General features: G+C 35.2%; 2 protein-coding genes across 2 annotated transcripts; one reads left to right on the forward strand and one right to left on the reverse strand.

Annotated features, from left to right (window-relative positions):
* The first annotated feature begins 1082 nt into the window (after window positions 1-1082).
* nox1 (NADPH oxidase 1) lies at window positions 1083-8119 on the forward strand. Its single transcript, XM_051127399.1, has 13 exons — window positions 1083-1169; window positions 1288-1383; window positions 1551-1661; window positions 2043-2127; window positions 2962-3113; window positions 4301-4482; window positions 4578-4704; window positions 4795-4887; window positions 4973-5214; window positions 6677-6839; window positions 6987-7133; window positions 7235-7359; window positions 7450-8119. The coding sequence occupies exons 1-13, from the start codon at window positions 1125-1127 to the stop codon at window positions 7574-7576; spliced, it is 1695 nt and encodes a 564-aa protein (XP_050983356.1). The 5' UTR covers window positions 1083-1124; the 3' UTR covers window positions 7577-8119.
* A 114-nt stretch (window positions 8120-8233) lies between these two features.
* On the reverse strand, window positions 8234-21461 carry cstf2 (cleavage stimulation factor, 3' pre-RNA, subunit 2). Its single transcript, XM_051127400.1, is given in 16 exon segments — window positions 8234-8403; window positions 8526-8664; window positions 8992-9030; window positions 10716-10840; window positions 11076-11233; window positions 13311-13455; window positions 14272-14331; window positions 17038-17100; window positions 17189-17240; window positions 17242-17292; window positions 18142-18264; window positions 18459-18578; window positions 20319-20455; window positions 20562-20731; window positions 20817-20895; window positions 21288-21461. Coding segments are annotated over 15 exon segments (1524 nt in total). The 5' UTR covers window positions 21367-21461; the 3' UTR covers window positions 8234-8403; window positions 8526-8541.
* Window positions 21462-21893: the final 432 nt, after the last annotated feature.

A 21893-nucleotide genomic window follows, 5' to 3' on the forward strand; every position in this document is an offset into this window, starting at 1 on the left:
AATAATAATAAATGTTTTTTTGCGCAGCGAATTAGAATGATTTCTGAAGGATCATGTGACTGAAAATTCAGCTTTGAAATAATAAATTATGTTTTACAATATATTCAAATAGAAAACAGTTTTTTAAAGAGGATGAATATTTCAAAATTGTACAGTTTTGCTGTACTTTGGATCAAATAAATGCAGGCTGAGCAGAAGAGGCTTCTTTAAAAGACAGAAATCTTACTGTTCAAAAACTTTTGACTGGTAGTGTACATATTTATACATAAGGGACTTTTCGCTGTACATAATGGAAAACAGTGTTTATATTCTACACGTTCTAAAATCGAATTATTTTTAGTGTGCCTAAATTATCAAACAATAAATTATGTTTTAAAATATATTCAAATAGAAAACAGTTGTTTTAAAGAGTAGGAATATTTCAAAATTGTACAGTTTTGCTGTACTTTGGATCAAATAAATGCAGGCTGAGCAGAAGAGACTTCTTTAAAAGACAGAAATCTTACTGTTCAAAAACTTTTGACTGGTAGTGTACATATTTATACATAAGGGACTTTTTGCTGCTTTAAATATAAAATATATGTAACGTATTAAGACGTTTTGTAATGGTAATACATTGGCCATACGGTATACTCACTGAACATAACAAAGTAATGTAAAAGTAATCAGAAAAAACTTAATTCTCCTTATTATGTATAAATAAGTGATACAAATGGTGTGTTTATATTCTATACGTTCTAAAATCGAATTATTTTTAGTGTGCCTAAATTATCATAAAATTTAAAACAGTGTCAAACAGTTTAATGAATTAATAACTCTTAGTGATTTTAACTGGGAAAATTCCTCGACGTTTTATAACTGTCGAAAAGACCAAACCCATCGTTCATGTGATTGTTTCCTGTCAAACATACCAAGACGCGCTTTTTACAGCCACTTTGCAACTCGTTCAGGTTAGCTTCCTCTCGGGAATTTCCTCATAGAAGCTGCATAAACAAAATCATATTTTCACAGACCATTTCCTGGTCGACTATATTAGTAGTGGGCGGAGTCAACAGGACAGGTGAGTAATATAGCGCTCATCTGCGAGGACTGTTCATTCATTCATGCAGCGTTAGAGACTCAAGATGGGCAACTGGATTATCAATCACGGGCTCAGCGCCTTCATCTTGGTGAGACAGTATTTTGCAGACTATTTACGTTAATTAAGACTTGCTAATACATCTATATAACTTCAGTAAGTCTTATTTGTCCGTTATACCTAAGATACTGATGTTTCTGTATTTCTAGGTGGTGTGGATGGGCATCAACATCTTTCTGTTTGTCTACTTCTACTTATTCTATGATCAGGGACCACAATTTGAGTACACCCGTGAACTTTTAGGGGTAGGTTATGGCATATAAAATATGTAAGCATTTGCAAAACATTGTCTAAGACAAAAGAGAACAGGAGGTGTTTTATTTGATGACATCTGAAGTTAGTTTTCATGTAGTGAAAGGAGAGATAAGCGAAGTAAACAAAGTAAAAGTGAAGGTAAATCTGTTTCTTTCAGGCTGCGTTACCTTGGGCCAGAGCTCCAGCTGCTGTACTCAACTTCAACTGCATGCTGATACTTTTGCCAGTGTGCCGAAACCTGCTGTCTCTTCTCCGTGGCTCCGTCATAGTGAGTTGCTGCACACTTGCACCTTTGTGTCTGAGACAGTATATGTGACCCAAACCACAAAACTAGTCATAAGTGTCAATTTTTTACAATTGAGATGTAAGCATCAACTGAAAGCCGAATAAATAAGCTTGCCATTTATGTATGGTTTGTTAGAATATAACAATATTTGTCCAAGATGCCTCTATTTGAATATATGGAATCTGAGGTTGGAAAAAAAATCAACATTTTGAGAAAATCGCCAGTTGTCCAAATGAAGTTCTTAGCAATGCATATTTTTAATTAATTTTGACCCATGCAATGTATTTTTGGCTATTGCTACAAATATACCTGTGCAACATATGTGAACCTTGTTAACTATTTTCTCTCCTATCCATGTGTCAGTGCTGTGGCCGAACAATGAGGAAACAGCTGGACAAAAATCTGACTTTTCACAAGCTGGTTGCTTACATGATTGCCCTAATGACAGGTAAACAACAGGTTCTTCAGAAAACTTACAGGAAGCTGTTGTGCATATCAAAGTAGGTTAGGCTTGAGCCTGAATAATAAAGCTACAGTGTGTTTTACAGGAAAGGGATAACATGTGCGATAGCTATTGTGAACATTCACACTGGTATGCTGTGATGCAATAGGATACTTAATCAAACTGTCTCATTCACAGTTTGAGCTGTAGGCGAAGCATTTCATTCCTGATAACTGTAGCATTGCAAATAGTGTTATTCTTCTTAGCCAAATCTAGATAAACATTGACCAAGTTCTGAATTTGTAAGCAACTGATTCTTGTTTTTAACATGTTTGGGTCTAGATAAAGATTTGAAATCTATTTCATCTATCAGGACATGTTAGGGTTTTTTTGTTTGTTTTTATGTTGCGACATGTCTTGAAAGCATAATTCTAAGAGAAAAGCTAAAAAAGAAAAATCCTAAGACGCTGTGGCCCAATAAAGTTGGGTGAGACGTCTGGTTCATTATCCACTATAGGGAAATAACGAGAAGAGTAACAACATGCAGTAAATGGTAAAACTGTTTGCACTACAAATCAGTGTGTTTATAATTAAGATAACACATTAAAGCAATATGATAAGATGCACCAATTTGCAATATCAAGCAGCAAATGAGAACAGCTAAAAATAGCTGGACAAGGAATGAGACCCATAAAATTTACAAATGGCCGTGCTCACTTTTAGTTATAGAATATATTTAAACAATAGTTAGAACTGTTATAACATCCATTTTACATTTCTATATTTCTTTTATTGACACAATGTCCGATTTTGACCATATGAAATCCTTCTTTGATGCAGCGGTTCACACTGTCGCTCATTTGCTTAATGCGGAGTGGTACACAAACAGTTTCCAAGGTCTATATGGGCCTCTTGCCAGTAATCTGTCCATGCTTGGTGACTCTCCTGAATTAAATACCACTTTCCTGAATCCCGTTCGCTCCAATTCTACGGTGAGTCACTGAACTTTTATTGGCTTTTATTAAGATTTTTCTATAATTGTGATTTTTTTCATATACTACTGAAAATGTTTGGGGTCAGTGAGTATTTTTACTCACATTTAATTAGTACTTTTATTCAGAAGGTTTCATTAAACTGATCAAAAGAGACAGTAAAGACGTGTATAATGTTACAAAAGAGTTCTTTTTCAAATAAATGCTGTCCTTTTGAACTTTCTATTCATTGAAGGGATAGCTTACCCAAAAATGCAAATTCTGTCATTAATGACTCACCCTCATGTCATTACAAACTCGTAAGACCTTCTTTCATCTTCAGAACACAAATGAAGATATTTTTAATGAAATCCGAGAGCTTTCTGACCCTGCATAGACAGCAACGCATTCATCACGTTCAAGGCCTAGAAAGGTAGTAAGGACACTGTATTCAACAATTTCTTTTCTTCAGTGTCAGTCTTCGACGTTTAAAATCAGAGGAATGAACGTTTCGATGACTGACAGAGAAGAAACTGTTAAATAAAATTCTCATAGCTTCATAAAATTAAGGTTGAACCACTGACGTCACATGGACTATTTTAACAATTTCCTTACTACCTTTCTGGGCCTTGAACAAGTCAGTTGCATTGCTGTCTATGCAGGGTCAGAAAGCTCTTGGATTTTATCAAAAATACCTTAATTTGTGTTTCGAAGATGAACAAAATTCTTACAGGTTTGAAAGGACATGAAGGAGATTAATTAATGACAGAATTTTCAGTTTTGGGTGAACTATCCCTTTAAATGGTTAAAACCATTTTAACTGTGATAATAAGAAATGTTTCTTATTTATAGCATTTTTATTGCATTTTAAATCTTACCACAAACTTGAATGGTAGTTTACAAGAAAACAAAGTAGTTTTATTATATATAGCACCTTTTCATAACTCAAGGTCGCTTTACATATAACAACTGTTGTTTTTAACAACAGTGCAAATATGAGAGTCAAAAGATAAAGTTGAGTCAAATAAAACGTCTAGATTACAGACAGATTAAGAAGGTGTAACACAAATCCCATCAATGTCAAAGCACAGATCCAGCGTTTTTACTGAAGTAGAAGAGCCAATCATCAATATTTCAATTTTGTCCTTATTTAGTTTGTATTGCTTATGTGGTATGATATGCTCTAATCTTGTTTCCTTGTACTCCAGACTCCAACGATTCTCGTATTTACGACTATTGCGGGTCTCACAGGAGTCGTCATAACTCTTGCCCTCATCCTCATGATCACTTCATCAATGGAAGTCATTCGCCGAAGCTATTATGAGGTCTTTTGGTACACGCATCACCTCTTCATCATTTTTTTTGCCGGCTTAGTTTTCCACGGTGCAGGGTAAGATCTACTAACTGGGAGAGCACAATTTAAAAAAAATGATTTGTTGTAAATTATTATGAGTAATTCAAACATGCTGTTTGGTTTCTATCCAGACGCATTGTGCGAGGTCTGCAAGAGACCGACCCACCTCACAATACTTCCTTCTGTGAAGATCACCCAGAGAAGTGGGGGAACATTACTGAATGTCCAATTCCACAGTTTGCAGGAGGGTTTCCTCAGGTAAATGCTGTCACATTTACAATTACACATGCCTATGATTGATTTATTTGTGTGCTTACTGATTTCACTTTGCTGAATCCTCTGTTGCAGACTTGGAAATGGGTAATTGGACCAATGATAATTTATCTTTGTGAGCGGCTGCTACGTTTCATTCGCTACCTGCAGCCCATCAGTTATAGGAAGGTGAGTCTTTGTGGACTATGTTGTTCATCTGAGCCCTGGTACAGTTGTTCTGTAATGACAAACTATTAACATTCTTGCATTCTAGATTGTAATACGCCCATCTAAAGTGTTGGAACTACAGCTGGTGAAGCCTGGATTCAAAATGGAAGTCGGCCAGTATGTGTTCCTCAATTGTCCAGCCATCTCTCAGCTGGAGTGGCACCCATTTACAATGACATCAGCCCCAGAAGAGGACTACTTTAGCGTGCACATCCGCTCAGTTGGAGACTGGACGGAAAAGCTCATCAAGATGGTTGAAAAACTACCAGAGGGTGGACAAGGACCTAAGTATGTACTTTTTGCCATTTTACATATTCTCTAAAAACAAAGGTTCCAAATGGTTTTCACAGAAGAACCTTTCCCAAAGAACCTTTCAGTAAAATGCATTCTTAAAAAAAGTTGAGTAACCAATGAGCGCTAGTTTGCACGGTTAATGTACTACTGAGTATGCTGTTCTACTACTTTATGCTGTCTAAACCATGGAAAAAAACGTGTGGAAGCTGCTAAATCAAGGACTTTGTAAGCAGGAAGGGGTGTAATATTTTAATAAACTAAAGTTAAGATGGTAAAGATATATATGAGCAGTAATAATTAAGATATTAGTGTAATATTTCACCTACCTGACTGGAAATGATAAGCACAAACACGAATGTTGTCAAGATTCTTGCTCTGGAAATACTGGTTCAGTTTGGCCAACCACAAACACCTTTTGTTCCTCAGACAGTTTTTTTTAAGTTTTGGAAGTCTATAGTAATCCAAATGTTTTTTAGTGGTCTGACCGATTAGTACAGACCAAAACATGACAATAATGCCCCATTTTCAGCAGCAATAATCAATATGCGAGTTTCGTTGGGTTCAGTGGCATTGTTTACATTAGGCGCCGTCAATATGGCCGATTGATGACGCGTCGTGAAAACACACTATTTCCATATTAAAACGGGGTAAAAGGGTCGACTTAATTAATTACTGAAACCTTTTAAATATAACTTAATATTACTAAATATAAAATTGTGTGCAAGGTTAAGCTGTGCTGTTTTACCAGCAAATCTGTCCGTGCCAGCATTGTGAGGACAAAAAAGAAAGAACATTGCTTGCAGCGCTCAATTTAAGATTCTGTGTGTTAAATAACAAAATAAAAGGTTAAAATAATGTGTGTGCTTATCGTTTTGTGGACAAAATCCTCAGAGCGGGAGCTGTATTCTGTTTATAATGCAAGCTAACCTCACGTCGCTTCATGTCATCTTTCTACTCATTAAACTATGACAGTTGCGTTACTGCAAAAAGACGGTCATTGCGACACTGTGATGAAACTATGGTGCCATGTGCTTTTTAAAACCTGTTTTTAGGTTTAACGTTATATTAAATAGGTCAGTAAACACCAGAGACCAGAAATCATTTAAAGCACCATTACAGTCGGGCGAGACTAACGCCTTCAGGAAAAAGATGGATTAGCATTTGTTTCCATGGACCTTTAACAAAAAAGGTTCTTTATTCTTAAAATGTTCTTTACACTAAGATATTCTTAAGAGTTTGTTCTTAAAATAACCATTTTTGTCTAGTATGAGGAACCTTTTCATGAGGTTCTCCTGAGGTTCCTTTTGTCCAATGGAAAGGTTCCATGGAATGTAGGGTATTAAATACTCATGTATTCTTCAAGCTACAGTTCTTAATTTAAAAAGATATTTCAAAATGTGGAAAATGACACACGGGTGCAGTATAATATTAAGAAAATCTTTTATTTTTGCATCAGGATGGCTGTGGATGGCCCGTTTGGCACTGCGAGTGAGGATGTATTTGATTATGAGGTCAGCATGTTGGTGGGTGCTGGGATTGGAGTGACTCCATTTGCCTCTATCCTGAAGTCCATTTGGTACAAGTTTAAAGACTCCGACCCTAAACTACGAACAAAGAGGGTAAGAATAGTGGGACAAAAATAAGGAAGTTGGGTGCAAAGGTTGAGTACAGTCACTCTTGTTGTTGTGGTATTACAAAGGTTGTCTGCGTACTAGATAAAGTCCGGGAAACTCAGTTTCCTCCTCATTACTGACTCTTGTGTTTAGATTTACTTCTACTGGCTGTGTAGAGAGACATACGCCTTTGAGTGGTTTGCAGATCTCCTACAGATCCTTGAGAAAGAAATGGAGGAACGAGGAATGAGAGAGTTTCTCACATATAAACTCTACCTTACCGGATGGGACCAAAGTCATGTGCGTGCAATAAAACTAATGTGTTTAATAAAGCAACTTGACCTACATTGAAATATGAGTAGTGCGTACTAATCACAGAACATCTAATCTGGCATTTACAGGTAAACCATGCAATGGTACATTTCGATAAAGACACAGATATCATCACTGGTCTAAAACAGAAGACTCACTATGGCCGACCGAACTGGGATAAAGAATTCGAACAAGTTCGGCAAGAAAACCCATCGTAAGTTTTGAAACTTTTCACGATGCAACTGATTCTTACATGTGACACTCAAAATAAATCTTAACACGAACCCTTTGGTTTAAAACACAGGTCCGTGGTTGGAACTTTCTTGTGTGGCCCACAAGCCTTAGCGGACGACTTGGAGAAGAAATGTGTGAAATACTCTGACGTGGATCCACGAAAAACTAAGTTCTACTTCAACAAGGAGAACTTCTAAGGACTTTTTTTTTTTGCAGGAAACCCAATTCCCATGAAGGATTTGTGCACTAGGGATTGTGCTCTTCAGCAGTATCGTGATTTTCTCAAATCTTTTCATTGAAATGATTCTACCTTACTTGTGACAATGAGGAAAAAATGACGCTGTTTATCCTGGAAAGTGAACAAATTGCTGGAAGGGACTAATTCCGTGTCTGAGTCAAAAGTCCACTCATTGTTTTTTTGTTTTTTTTTTTTGAAGGTTTCGCTTTCCAAGTTCCTGGTTAGAAATTAATCACCAAGAATCAAGGAAACAAAATGTAGACCAAAATGTATTGTGTGTTTTTATAAATGCCTCATTGTGTAAATAAGTGCACAGCTCTAAAATTAGCATGGCAAGAAGTTACTGAAAAGAATTTTTGAAATTCATCTTCTTGTGAAAGGTGACAAAAGAAAAGACGTTTTGCTTTTAAACCACACATATTATAGTCACTGGTTTTGTAACCTTTAAGTAATCAAACCAACTTTATCTTACAAGATAAAAACTGTTAATACTGTACATTATATGTCTTTTCTGAATTGTTTTTATAATAAATTATGAAGGCAGGAATCATTTCTGCAGTGAAAGAAAAAAATCCAGTTGTTTATTTCAAAACCCAGTTGTTTATTTTTTTTTTCCATGAGCAGTAAATTGTGAACCACTACTATTTCACAAACAACTGATCTCACTTGAAATAAGAAAATACCACTATAAAACAAAAACAACAACAACAAAGTTACAGATGTGGAAGTTCCAGACCAATACAAAAGCAGCCAGGGGACTGTTGTCCGATCCGGGTGCGTATGTTCCTGCAATCACAAAGTTTTAGAGTCAGATTTTTCAGACTTGCAGTAACCCAAATGAACCCGTTACATAAGAAACTGTCGCAGAGCCTGTTGTTATAATATGGATGCAAAACAAAAGAGCTCACGTCACACGATGAGTATTTAGGGTGCGCCTGCTGTCTTCTGAATCTGCTCCTTCAATATCAAAATACTCTGTCTTTGTTCTGGTGGTAGCATGGCGATCTGTTCAGGGGTCAGCTGCAGGACTTGCATAATCAAGGCAGCCTGAGAATGTAGAAACACAGCATATAGATTAGTATCTACAAGACAAAAGCGATGTTACATTACGCATGATTTACTTTAAAGTGTATACATCTTGTCAACATATAAATCAACATGTCAGCAAGTAACTGGTAATTCTGGTAAATCTGGTCACTGAAACAGAATGCAGATCTGAAATGTCCTTTAACAATAAGTATGTTTGCAATAACTTTTTGTAAAACATTTTAGGAATGTTATGCAATGATGAATAGCTTTTATTGGTAGTTTTAGTTTTGGAAACGTAAGGATGACTCTGCCATCCAAAAGCATGTAGGGAAACAAGACACTCACTTTCTCGTGGTCTTGTGAGGACACATCTGATGTAGGACCCTGTTAAAACATAAATGGGATTAAAATATGCAGACATTTAAAATTAAATACTGCAAGCAAAATAGTGTTCTACGAAATAGGGCTGTTCAAACTGGGCTGAAAAAAGGGGTCCGTTGAGAGAATTGAGAGAAATAAAATTAACGGTGTTTTTACTGAAAGATATGAAAAATATGCATAAAGTTTTATTGGGGGGAAAAAAATTTAGTTTTTTCCTAGATATTTGCAATGGAAACTGTTCAAAAGTATATTTCTATTCAACAAGGACACATTCAATTAATTAAAAGCAAAAATGAAGACATTGACATTGTTACCCTAGAGAGAAATAAATATAGTAAGATGTATTTAAAATACATTTCTTTCATGTTAAGTATACTACAAACAAGTAAGTATACTACTACATTTACATATTATGTACTTAATAAAATACCCTGCAATTGTACTTTTAGTATACTAAACTGGTATATTTAAAGTCTGCTAAATTGGAACAAATGATTTTGTACTTAATGCACTTTAATTGTGCGGCGGTAGTGCTAAAGTCCAACTAAAGATATACTTGAGTATATTTGATCATGCTAAAGTGGAACTATTGCAAGTATACTTTAGGTACACTTTAAATATTTTGCATTTAAAGACTGATATTATTTAAAGATCATACAATCCTCATCAGCAGTGACATTAAACATATTTTATACTTAATTTAAAAAAAAAAAAAAAAAAAAAAAGTGCATTGTGCACAAGTAGTACTCCCAAATAAAGTTTAATTACAATTTTTATATCAGTAAGTCTCAAGTGACATGTCAGTAAATATGTTAATAGACAAACTATACTTAGTATAAAATGCTTTTAATACTTTTTTTTTAACTAGGGTATAAAAGAAATCTAAATAAATAAATCTGGTTCTTTTGAAACTTATTCTTTTGATCAAAGAATCTTAAAAAAAATATTTGTATGAAATTAAGCATGAAATTAAGTATGATTTAAAAAATAATAATTATATACCATGTTTCTTGAGTGGCAAATTAGTATATAAGAATTATTTCTGAAGAATCATGTGAAACTGAAGACTGCAGCAATGACTGCTGAAAATTCAGCTTTGATAACACAGGAATAAATTGCTATTTAAAATATATTAAAACAGAAAACAGTTATTTTACATTTACATTTGCATTTAGTAGACGCTTTTATCAAATAAATGCAGACTTTGTGAGACTTTTAGAAACAAGAACACAGTTCCATGACCATGAAAAGCAGTGTACAATTGATCTTTTGTGTTTTATCTGCATCTTTTTATCTTTTTTTTTCTGTTATTAATTGTATACCATTTTCTGTAAAGCTGCTGTAGAACAATTTTATTGTGGAAAAATGCCTATTTAAATACATTTAAACTGAACATAAAACATTCTCTAATACTGGTCAGGAAAAAAACTCATAACTTAATACATAGTAAACATTTTCAAATCATTTTTATAAACTTGTCATTGCACTAAAAACAAAGCTATTCATTTAAAATCTGTAAACCTGCTTTCCTTAAATATCACATTTAGTCATTTTCAAACGCAGGTTTGTTGCCTAAAGGGGGTCCCTTCACAAAAGAGATGATCAAATTTGAGGGTCCTAGGCATTAAATCAATTGAAAAGCACTGTTAAAAGAAAAAAAGCAAATGACAGGAGTCTTGAAATCTTACTGGTCTTGCTGCTGGAGGCGCACTTTGTCCCATGCCGTGGGGGGGAGGACCTTGCATTCCGGCAGCCACAGGAACCCTCTGGCTGGATATCGGACCCCGAGCATCAACAGCTCTTGGATCACGCCCTTGAGGAATTAAGAAAAATGTTTTCAATCTTTTCCGTAAGAGAATCCCTCGGAAAGAAGTGAAACCAGTAGTGGATCCTTTTCATGTTTCTGGGTCATAGTCATCATAGTTGGCATATTTCATATAAAATTAAAATATAAACAACTCTGTGGGATTTACGACGCTGATAACTGCCGAAATGCAACACTGTCTGTGAAAAGTCAACATATAAAGTGAAACAACATCTTTAAGTACCTCTTGCCTCCATGGGTGGACCACGCTGCTCCATCATAGGACCTCTAGGTTCTCCCATCATGGGTCCTCCTCTCATGTCATGAGGGCCACGCATGTCTGGGGGCGCCATATGCATGGGCGGCCCCTGATGTTGTGGAGGGCCTCCAATGTAACCATGCCTGTACGTAAACAACCACCAAAATAAAATCAATTCTAAAAGCAGTTAAAAAAAAAAAAAAAAAAAAAAAAAAAGTTGTAGTAGTGATAAATATATAGGCCATAAAAGTCTGATGTACAATAGCATTTAAAAGTTTGGGCTTTTTCTTTTTTGTAGGAAATTAACGCTTTCATTTGGCAAGGATGCAATAAATTGATCAAAAGTGACAGCAAAGACATTTATAATATCACAAAAGATTTCCATTTCAAATAAATACTGTACAATTTGTTCATCAAATAATCCTGAAAATAAAATGTATCACAATTTCCACAAAAACATTTAAGTAGCACAACTGTTTTCAACACTGATAATAATAAATGTTTCTTGAGCACTAAATCATCATATCAGAATGATTTCTGAAGGATCATGTGACACTGAAAACTGGAGTAATGACTGCTGAAAATTCAGCATTTCAATCACAATAGAACTATCCATCTTTTTCTTTAACGCGGAAGTAATCCTATGGGTGAGACTTCCAGTTCATTAGTCACTATAGGGAAATAAGAAAATGGTAAAACTGGTTGGACTACAAAACTGCTGTGCTTATAATTAAGATAATACATTAAAATAATATGGTAAGACACCAATTTGCAACATCGAGCAGCAAAACGAGTACATTTTGTACAACTAAAAATAGCTGGATGCGGATGAGACCAGAAACCAGATTCATAAAATTTACAAATGGCTGGGCTCACTCGTATGGGAAGAACAAGTTGGATATATAATTATTTATAATAGATCAATTATTTTAAACTGTAGTATTTCACAATATTAAAGTTGTACTGTATCTTCAATGCAGCCATGGTGACGCTTCAAAATATTTGTAAAAAATTACTGACCATTTAAAAAACATTTTTTTTTTAAATCTTTGACTTTTCATCTTTTAAAGGCTCAAACATTTGTTTTATTATTTTATTTTATTGACTATTACTTAATATGTCAGGCTTTACAGGGCTACATCACAGTTGCATAAAGAAAATGATTTCTCAATGTAAGCTTCCTAAAAGTACTACATTAATGGAAATTAGGGCTGGTAAGCGATTAAAAATTTTAATCTAATTAATTACATGATGTGGTGATTACTCTAATTAATTGCAAATTAATAACACATCAAATTTGGCGGAGAAATTTCTCCTAAAAGATCATTTAAAGTCATGGTTGTGTAAAGTATCAAACAGACATTACAAAAAAATAGCTTCAGCAAGAAATATTTTGTTTGATTCAACACAAAATGTATTACCTTTTGGACCATGAGGGTGAGTAAATGACAACAAAATTTTCTTTTGTGTGTGGGTGACCTATACTTTTAATAATTTTTATAATTAATATTACTATGGAAATAGGAAATTATTTCTTTAATGAAATGATACTCTAATAAACTAAAACTGCCAGTAGGTGGTTGTAAATGTCTTAATGATTAAGTCAGAGTCATTTATTCATTCGATTCGTTCAAATGGCTGATTCATTCAGGAGTGAAGTAAATGGTTCTCTTTATGAATGGTCCATTGGTTCATTAGGTTTGTTCGACTTGAAACGGATCATCACCATCAGACCGATCGATGCGTGACAAAGTACCACGAGAGCAATTAGAGAGCAGATGACTCTGCAAGCTTTTGAATCTGAGAATGAACAGTTGAATGAACAGTTCTGCTTTGTCTTTATATTGTTGTTGGCAAAATTGAGCAAAACAGACAACATTGAGTCTAAAACAACACACTATTAACTTCTCATTTATTGAACTTGTATAAGATCAGTATCACATTTGCACTCGTGTGATATTGCTTAACTATATGATGTAAATATGAGACAAAAACTCAAACCATGCTTTTTTGAATTTTAGAGACATTCTAACTATGTTCTCTAGGCTCCATCACGCAGTGAGTAGTTGCCCTGCCTCATATTCGTCAGTCAACTGTATGAAATGTCATTTTAACGTTATTTTACACCGCAATTAATTCATCTAATTAACGTGTTAAATTACCACCCCTAATGGGAATATTTTAAGATCAACTGTGATCAAGACTTTTAGTATACATTACCCTGGCTCCACCATTTCTCCAGTGACATTAACCAACGATCCACCTCGTGGGTCGTTCGGACCATCGCCAAGAAGGCCTCTGGGTGGGATCCCTGGAGGGCCTTGAGGGGCCCCTCGCATCGGGGCACGTGGGTCTACTATCGGCACTGCGAAAAGCAAGAACATTTATGTGAAATCTGAAAAATGTGCATGCTTTGTTACGTTGACAAGACTTTTGCTATAGAATCAAAATTACGAAAGAAAGTGCATTACACAAACATTTCAAAACGGTCCTTTTTATGCAACCAAAGAACATGAATAATGAGGTTGTATTGTCAAGCACATTTTACAGGTATGACACTACTATGAAACAGCAAAAACAATTCCTGAAGTGTCATGGAAATTGGAGTGAAGGAAACAAAAAGGTTCCACAAAAGGATATTGTTTCACCTATCACAGTGACATTGATAACAAAAAGCATTTCAACATCTTTACCAAATAAAACTTATCAATGCTCGTCTCTATTCTGCTACACTGGCACATTCCATTAGGCAACAACACTTCATTGTTCACATTCTGGAAATGTTACAATAAAAGGTTAAACGGTTTACTTATTCCTCAAGTATTTTTGTTTTAGAGACACAATACAGCAAAACACTCCTATATTTCAACACTGTTTATGGCCACTTGTTAATCAGCGATTAGTGCTGTCAGCTGTGCCTTTTATAATGTTTCTGGGTCATTTGTTTGAACAGTTTCACTTTTTTCTCTAGACGTCTACATGGTATTTTGCACGCTCTCTCTCTGACGTGAACGGATGTTCCATTTAATTTACTTCAAACTGCGTACTGCTGTCAAATGGTTCAAGTGTGATGTTTAGGGGTACGCAGAGATAAGCACACTACAAAGGGTAGATAAGATAATGAGCAGGTGAGATTCTTGACAGGCCTGTTCTGAGCAGACCAGAGTTATACCCATGATACCTTGAGGTCGCTCGATAGCAGCCTGCCCGGCTGCTCCCACAGGAGAGTCCTGAAGGGTTCCTGGGTCAGCATTAAGTGAAGAGAACAGGAGAGAGAACTGAGACAGCGCATGGTAGCACTTACTGATATTACCCAGGGATGCTTGTACTGATGTTAATGGACATGGGTTAGAGTACTGATCGATATGGGTTTTTAATTGGCTAATGCAGATACAAATATCTCTGTCCTATATAAATGTACCGGTAACACTTTACAGCAAGATGTCATTTGTTAACAGTTAATGTATTAACTAACATGAACAAACAATGAACAGTACATTTATTACACTATTGATAAATATTTGTAAATGTTAGTTAATAAAAAGTACAGTCATTTGTTGTTTATTCATGTTAGTTCACAGTGCAATAACTAATGTTAAACACAATTTGTGATTTTAATAATACATTACTAAATGCTGAAAGTAACTAAGATTAATAACTGCTGAAGTATGGTTCATTCTTAGTTCATGTTATGTTAAGTAATGTTAACTAATGAACCTTATTGTAAAGTGTTTTATATAAAAACTATATATAAAAGCAAAAATATATACATAAACTTTTGGGGTCAGTAAGATTTTTTAACATTTTTGAAAGAAATGTCTTATGCTCACCAAAGCTCAAATCTATTTGATCAAAACTACAGTAAAAACAGTAATATAAAACTTTCAGCAGCCATTATTCCAGACTTCAGCATCACATGATTCTTCAAAAATTAATAAAATATTCTGATTTACTGCTTTAGTAGTTTGATTCATTTAATGCATCCTTGCTAAGGGTTGTATAATATAAAGTTTAAATATTTAAAAAATGTTACTGACCAACAAGCTTTTTATCAGCAGTGCACACACACAAAAATAAGTACTAAAATTATAATTATATATAAAAAAAAAAATCATAAAAATTACATAAAAACTGGTAAAATTACTCTAATCCTTATTCTATTAAATACATTCTTATTTAACAAAAAATAACAATAATAATATAATAAATAAAGACATTTAAAAGCACTACCAGTTTATAAAGGCTTTAATTTTCACTTCTGTTAAGCGGGAATTTCCACTTCTGTTAATCAGCCTATACCATTAGGTAGTCATAATTTGAAGCAGAGCATCCCAAAATAGTTATTACTAAGGTGAAGTATGTAATTTTTTTCTATAGTGTCATCAAGATATTTGTGACCCGGGACCACAAAACCAGTCATAAGTGTAAATTTCTCAAAATTAAGATTTATACATAATCTGAAAGCTAAATAAATAAGCTTTCCATTGATGTGTGGTTTGCTAAGATAGGACAATATTTGGTCGAGATACAACTATTTAAAAATCTGGAATCTGATGGTGCAAAAAAATCAAAATATTGAGAAAATCACCTTTAAAGTTGTCCAAATGAAGTTTATAGCAATGCATATTACTAATCAAAAATTAAGTTTTAATATATTTACGGTAGGAAATTAACAAAATATCTTCATGGAACATGATCTTTACTTAATATCCTAATGATGTTTGGCATAAAAGAAAAATCGATAAATTTGACCCATCCAATGTATTTTTGGCTATTGCTACAAATATACCCGTGCAACGCAAGACTGGTTTTGTGGTCCAGAGTCACATTTATGGTTGAGTATCCTGACACAACTACACTGACTCAACCGATTGAAAAAACACTATGTAATTCCACTAAGCGACACTAGTGATGTAGAAATTACACCCTACTACTTAAAGAGATGTGAATGAAAATGAAATCACTACATAAAAGCCAATGTTAGTGCAGCAGACTCGTTGGCCAATACTGCTCACTTGTGGACAGGTTTGGTAATGGTGTTACAGAAGTAGAAAGATATCATGCAGTAATATGGTAAAGGTGTTAAGAAAGTAGGAAGTATCATGTAGTGATAGAATTTTTTCACAATGACTGGTAATATGCTAAATGATATAAAACAACAATAGCTATGTTTCCATCACCCTGTTTTAATGCGTATTTTGAAGTTTCACGTCAGAAACAGATCTCTTAATTCACAAAAAAAAAAAAAATAAATAAATAAATAAAAAAATAAATTATGTTTGCCTGAGGTGGTTTTTGACTTGTGCAAAAAGGTTTAATGCGAATAATGGGAGATGGAAACTGTTTGCCAAATACATTTCTCCGTGCACATAAATGACTTTGCACTATGGGACTGCATAACCTGACTAACCAACAGACCAATCTTGTTACACAGCATCTGAAATGTTTTTATGGTCATTCTGAAATGCCTGAGCAAAGTCTGTACTCTATCTACTTGCGCTCCCAAAAGGCAGGCATCAACGGAAGCAATGACCACATTAATTGTGTTTCGTTTGTTCACTCAGAGGCGCAAGTAATTTATTATATATGAAAATTATTATATTAAGTGACTTCCTAATGTATATTTAGTGCCAGTTTATGAGGAAGTGGCAATTTTGTTCTCTTCGACTCTTGGGATGGAAACGATGCTTGTTCACAAATGTTTTCTCTGACATTATAATTTTGCGCACAAGTTAAAAAAATAAAAATAAATAAAAAACCTGGCTGATGATACACTTCTAATTTAAGCAAATGTTTGAAAAAAAAACAACAACAACAACAACAAAGTGCTGAAAAATCAAATCTTCTAATGGGAAACAACTGCACATGATAAAGTATATACAACAGCCACAGCATTTTTAAGTGTCTAATCATGCATAAAAAAAATATGAAAGCCTAAAATGAATACCTGGTCCTCTATCCATGGGCACAGGGCCTCCTGGAGGGATCCCTATCTGAGGCTGCATCCCACCTGTAGATTGAGAGCCCGAAGGTGAACCGCTATGGCTGTGCACACTGATATACAAGCACTAAGGTAATCCTAGGACAACTGAGCTTACCAGCTGGTCCCATGGGTCCCTGTCCTGGCATTGGTCCGGGTACTCCACCCCCCCATCTGTGGAGGCTGCATCATCTGAGGGGCTCCGTTCACATGCATACCTGGCTATGAGTCACAAGATGAACAGAAGATTACTCATTAGCACCATGGGTTTGGAGAACGGCTCGACTGTCCATGAACCCAACTGAGACTCATGAAAATATCAACTGTGAGGAAATAACAACAGAAAGATTCGCTGCACCTCTGACAATGAGGCAAAGAACGATTTTACATTACAGAATAACTATCGAGTAATAATGAAAAAAAAAATAATTAAACACAGATAACACAATCAGACATTCTCACAAAGTGTAAGTGGACAAAAAACAATAGCTTTTACATGTAAAGCAAAACTAAAAAAAAAAGTTTTAGAAGCAATACTCTAAGTGCATTTCTTGGGTTTTACTTAAACTCTTATGATATGCCCGTACATGTGGAAATATTAAGAACAATCTGTGAAAGATTGTGAATGTAAAAGCACAAAGTGACTAAAATACCCTATCATTAAAATTCTTGAGGTCAGTAATATTTTTTAAAGAAATTAATACTTTTACTTTTTTTTTTATTTTTTAAGATTTTATTTTTGGCACTTTTACATTTTTTTTTTAATAGGGCAGTATTGCAATGACAGGAAACCAAGTGGGAGAGAAAGAGAGAGAGAGAGAGAGAGGGGGGTAAGATTGGGAAGGGTCCACAAGCCGGGACTTGAACTCGGGACGCCCAGAGCGCAATGGCGCTACATGTCAGCGTGCTGGTCATAAGGCTATCGATGCCAAATTGATCAAAAATGACAGTAAGGATATTTATTATGTTCACAGTTTCCACAAACATATTAAGCAGCACAACTGTTGACTTCTCCTTTAATGCATCTCATGATACAAACTTTCAGAAAACGATAAAAGCTGTAATACTGACCATTGGCTGAGGCTGAGAGACAGGCACGTTGGGCTGAGCAAGGGGCTGGTTAGGTACCGGTACCGCTCCAGGCTGAGGACTTGGGTTTAAGGGCTGAACCACAGCCGGTCGGTGAAGCATTTTCTGTGAGAATAAGAGATGATTTTTCATTTGATCTTTATAAGTCACATATCAAACAGCTGAGTAAAAAACATTATTTACAACAATGATTATTTAAGGAGGTTTATAAGATATTCTCAGTCTTTTCCATTTATGCACCAAGACACTTTCCATTCTACTACGGAGTGTGTTCCTTCAGAGGTGTTTCATGATCTTACCAAAGCAATTTCAGGGTCCACAATCCTCATGACCACCTGAGCCTGCAGCAGGGCATAAGCGAGCTGAGGGTTCTGCAGAAGCATGTTCCTGGCCTCCTGGGGACTGTTCTGCACACATAGCTGTAAAAACAAGAACGGGATGATACATCTAACCAGTGTTGGGGTAACGCATTACAAGTAACATAATCGGATTACTTTTTTTCAAGTAACTAGTAATGAATTACTTTAAAAATTTTCAAATAAGTAACACCAGTTACTGTGTTTTCTCAGTTTTCTCTGAGAGAAATCTGAAGTGAGGTGCAGAGGCGTTGTGTGCACTGTGTAAACATGATGCTTACTGTAGTTCTACAGTAAATGTGAGTATGCATTCACTCATCTCACTTGCAGAAACACAGATCCAGCATTTCTCAAGGTAAATAAAAACAGTGAAATGCAAAATAATACAAATACCCTTTATGTATTTAATCCCATTTTATTAACTAATGTCTTTGCTGCTGACCTTTGATGATCCAATTCAAACATACTAAGAAGTAGGGGTGCACAATTAATCTAATTTGTAATCGTGATTACAATTACGAAAGCTATTCATCATTCAGTGTAAATTGTGATAATTGTAATTAAATCACAATTACAATTTCAAGGGAATAATCAACAATTATGATTTTTGTCATAATCGTGCAGCCCTGCTAAGAAGCAAAAATTACTTTTCAATAAATATAACATTTGTGTTTCTTTTTTTTTCATATCGCTGAAGAGTGTTGAACTTTGTTCTCCTGTGTCCTATTCTTCACGCATTCCAGAATGAAAACACAACTGAAAGGTTTGTTTGAGCTGCACCCTCCACTGTACAGACGTACATTGACATTTCTTTCAGTCTGAGACTTTAGCCTGGAATACACTACGTGACTTTTTGTCCCGATTTTCTACTGATTTACAGTCTGGAGAAGTTGCTAACTGCCGAAAGTCAGAGCCAGTCTGCAGATTTTGCCTGGTGTGTTATCTTCAGACTCTGATTCCACCCAGTTGGAGGATATCAAACATGTTTGATATTTTTAGCTTATTTTTTCGGTATGTCGTTAAGTGTATGATGCTATGTGTTTTAAAAATCTGTTCAGATTTTAAAAGTCATGTAGTGTATTCCAGCCTTTATTAATTTCATTTTTGATGTGAAAATGCTTTTACATTTGCCAATAACGTAACTTTTTATATGAAAAACAAATAAACAAGACTGGTCAATATTTAAAAAGTAACACAAAAGTAACGCAACACATTACTTTAAATAAAAAGTAACTAAGTACCACAATTAGTTACTTTTTATGGAGTAATGAAATGCTAGATAAGACCCTTATTCCTCGGCTAAGATCGTTTGGAACCCTTTGAAGCTGCATTTAAACTGCATTTTGGACATTCAAACTTGCGGGCACCACAGAAGTCCACTATATGGAGATAATTCCTGGAATGTTTACCCCAAACGACTGAAGAAATAAAGGCATGAACATCTTGGATGACAACAGGTACATTATCTGTACATTTTTGTTCTGAAAGTGAACTAATTCTTTAAGGCTTTCACATGTAACCATTAATCCACACAAACTAAAAACTTTTCTAAGTGTTAACATTTTGGTTGAATGGATTTTCAATGTAGGGACAGAAATCTCTCAAGTTTTTTTTTTTTTTTAATATTTGTGTTTCAAAGATAAGAGTTTTATGAATATGAAACAACAAAAGGGTGTGTAAATGACATAATTTTATTTTTGGGTAAACTGATCTTTCAAGTAACTCGCTTTCTTTCTGGTATTTTGGACCCCTTTGATCTGAAACTTCAGCCTTTAATTTAACATGCCACTTTTCTATACTCACCTTCATCTGTTTCATTAGCTCAAACATCTGCTCGGGAGGCAAACTGGCTACTGCCCTGCTGATAGACTCTGGAGCTTCTTCTGGTGTGCAACCGTCTCCATATGGGGACTCAATAATTGGTGCACCAGTGCCCAGACCTGTGGAAACAAGCATGCAGGTCAAACAAAACAGCCATTTTTAGTACACCACAATTCACCCAAACTCCTTTAAGAAAGAGTAATACACTTCAAACCTCAAACTTACTTTTAAGCTCCTCTTTATTTTTCTCACTAGCAGCGTTGTCGACACGTAAAGCTCTGCCACTGAACTCTCGGCCATTGAGGTTGCGCATGGCACTGAGTGCTGTCTCCTGATCTTGGTACTCACAAAAGCCATATCCCTTTGGCTTACCTGTTTCTCTGTCATACACCAACCTGCAAAAAGTGTTTTTCCCCTTGATCAACAACAGGTTTCCTCAAAGTGAGCACAGCATGTTGTTTCAAGCATTATTGTGCATACCTAAAACTGACGACAAGTCCAACCTCTGAGAAGATGTCTTTCAGCTGCTCCTCTGTGGCCTCATATGGGATGTTTCCCACTGTTATCAAAATACAAACAATAGGGGAAACATTTTTCAAACTGGTTTACTGTTGCAGCATCTGTTTTGAAGCTCATCACGTTGTTTTGTTGGTGATATGCTACTTTTTACCACGTACACATCACTGCATCAGTCCATCCATATCTGCAGTAGTTTTTGCACCTAATGATTGTATACGTGAGCATGTATGCAAAATTTAAAAATAATAAGAATTCTAATAATAACCGTAGTCTAACAAATATAGACTCTATAAAAAGGTGTTACATAATCTTATTCCAGAGTTTTACTTGTCACTCACTGTAGGTAAGTGAGGTTCACGTTAGCTTAGCAGCTAACGTAACTAATGAATAGTAGACGCAAGAAACAAACTAACACAGACTCTTCATACATACCGAAAACCGAGCGTAACGAGCGGTCCACGGCAGGGTCTCTGGCAGCTGCAGCTACCGCTGCAACTGCTGAATTCGCCATATATTCAATGATAAACTTACAGCTAACACGATACAAACCCAGCACAGACTATTGAGAAGCCAGAGACCGTGTAGTAAAAATACAGATGGCGCTACACTACCGGCACGTTGAGATTTCAAAATAAGAGTCCGAAGAAACGTACCCTGGACCACAAAACCAGTCACAGGGGTCTTTTTTTAAAGAGATTTCTACATCATCTGAAAGCAGAATAAATAAGCTATACAACTGTTTGAAAATCTTGAATCTGAGGGTGCAAAAAAATCAAAATACCGAGTAAATCGCCTTTAAAGTTGTCCAAATGAAGTTTATAGCAATGCATATTACTAATAAAAATACGTTTTGATATTTTTATTGTAGGAAATTTACAAAACATCTTCATGGAACATGATCTTTACTTAATACCCTAATGATTTTTGGCATAAAAGAAAAATCGATAATTTTGACCCATACAATGTATTTTCGGCTATTGCTACAAATATACCCATGCTGCTTAAGACTGGTTTTGTGGTCCAGGGTCACATACGTGA

This window comes from Labeo rohita, chromosome 14 (genome assembly GCF_022985175.1).
Source record: "Labeo rohita strain BAU-BD-2019 chromosome 14, IGBB_LRoh.1.0, whole genome shotgun sequence".
In the NCBI taxonomy this organism is placed as follows: domain Eukaryota; kingdom Metazoa; phylum Chordata; class Actinopteri; order Cypriniformes; family Cyprinidae; genus Labeo; species Labeo rohita.

Coding starts and splice junctions, on each gene's coding strand:
- nox1 (XM_051127399.1), top strand. CDS start 1,125: ATGGGCAACTGGATTATCAATCACGGGCTCAGCGCCTTCATCTTG. Junction 1,384..1,550: donor ACACCCGTGAACTTTTAGGG/GTAGGTTATGGC, acceptor TGTTTCTTTCAG/GCTGCGTTACCTTGGGCCAG. Junction 5,215..6,676: donor GAGGGTGGACAAGGACCTAA/GTATGTACTTTT, acceptor TTTTTGCATCAG/GATGGCTGTGGATGGCCCGT.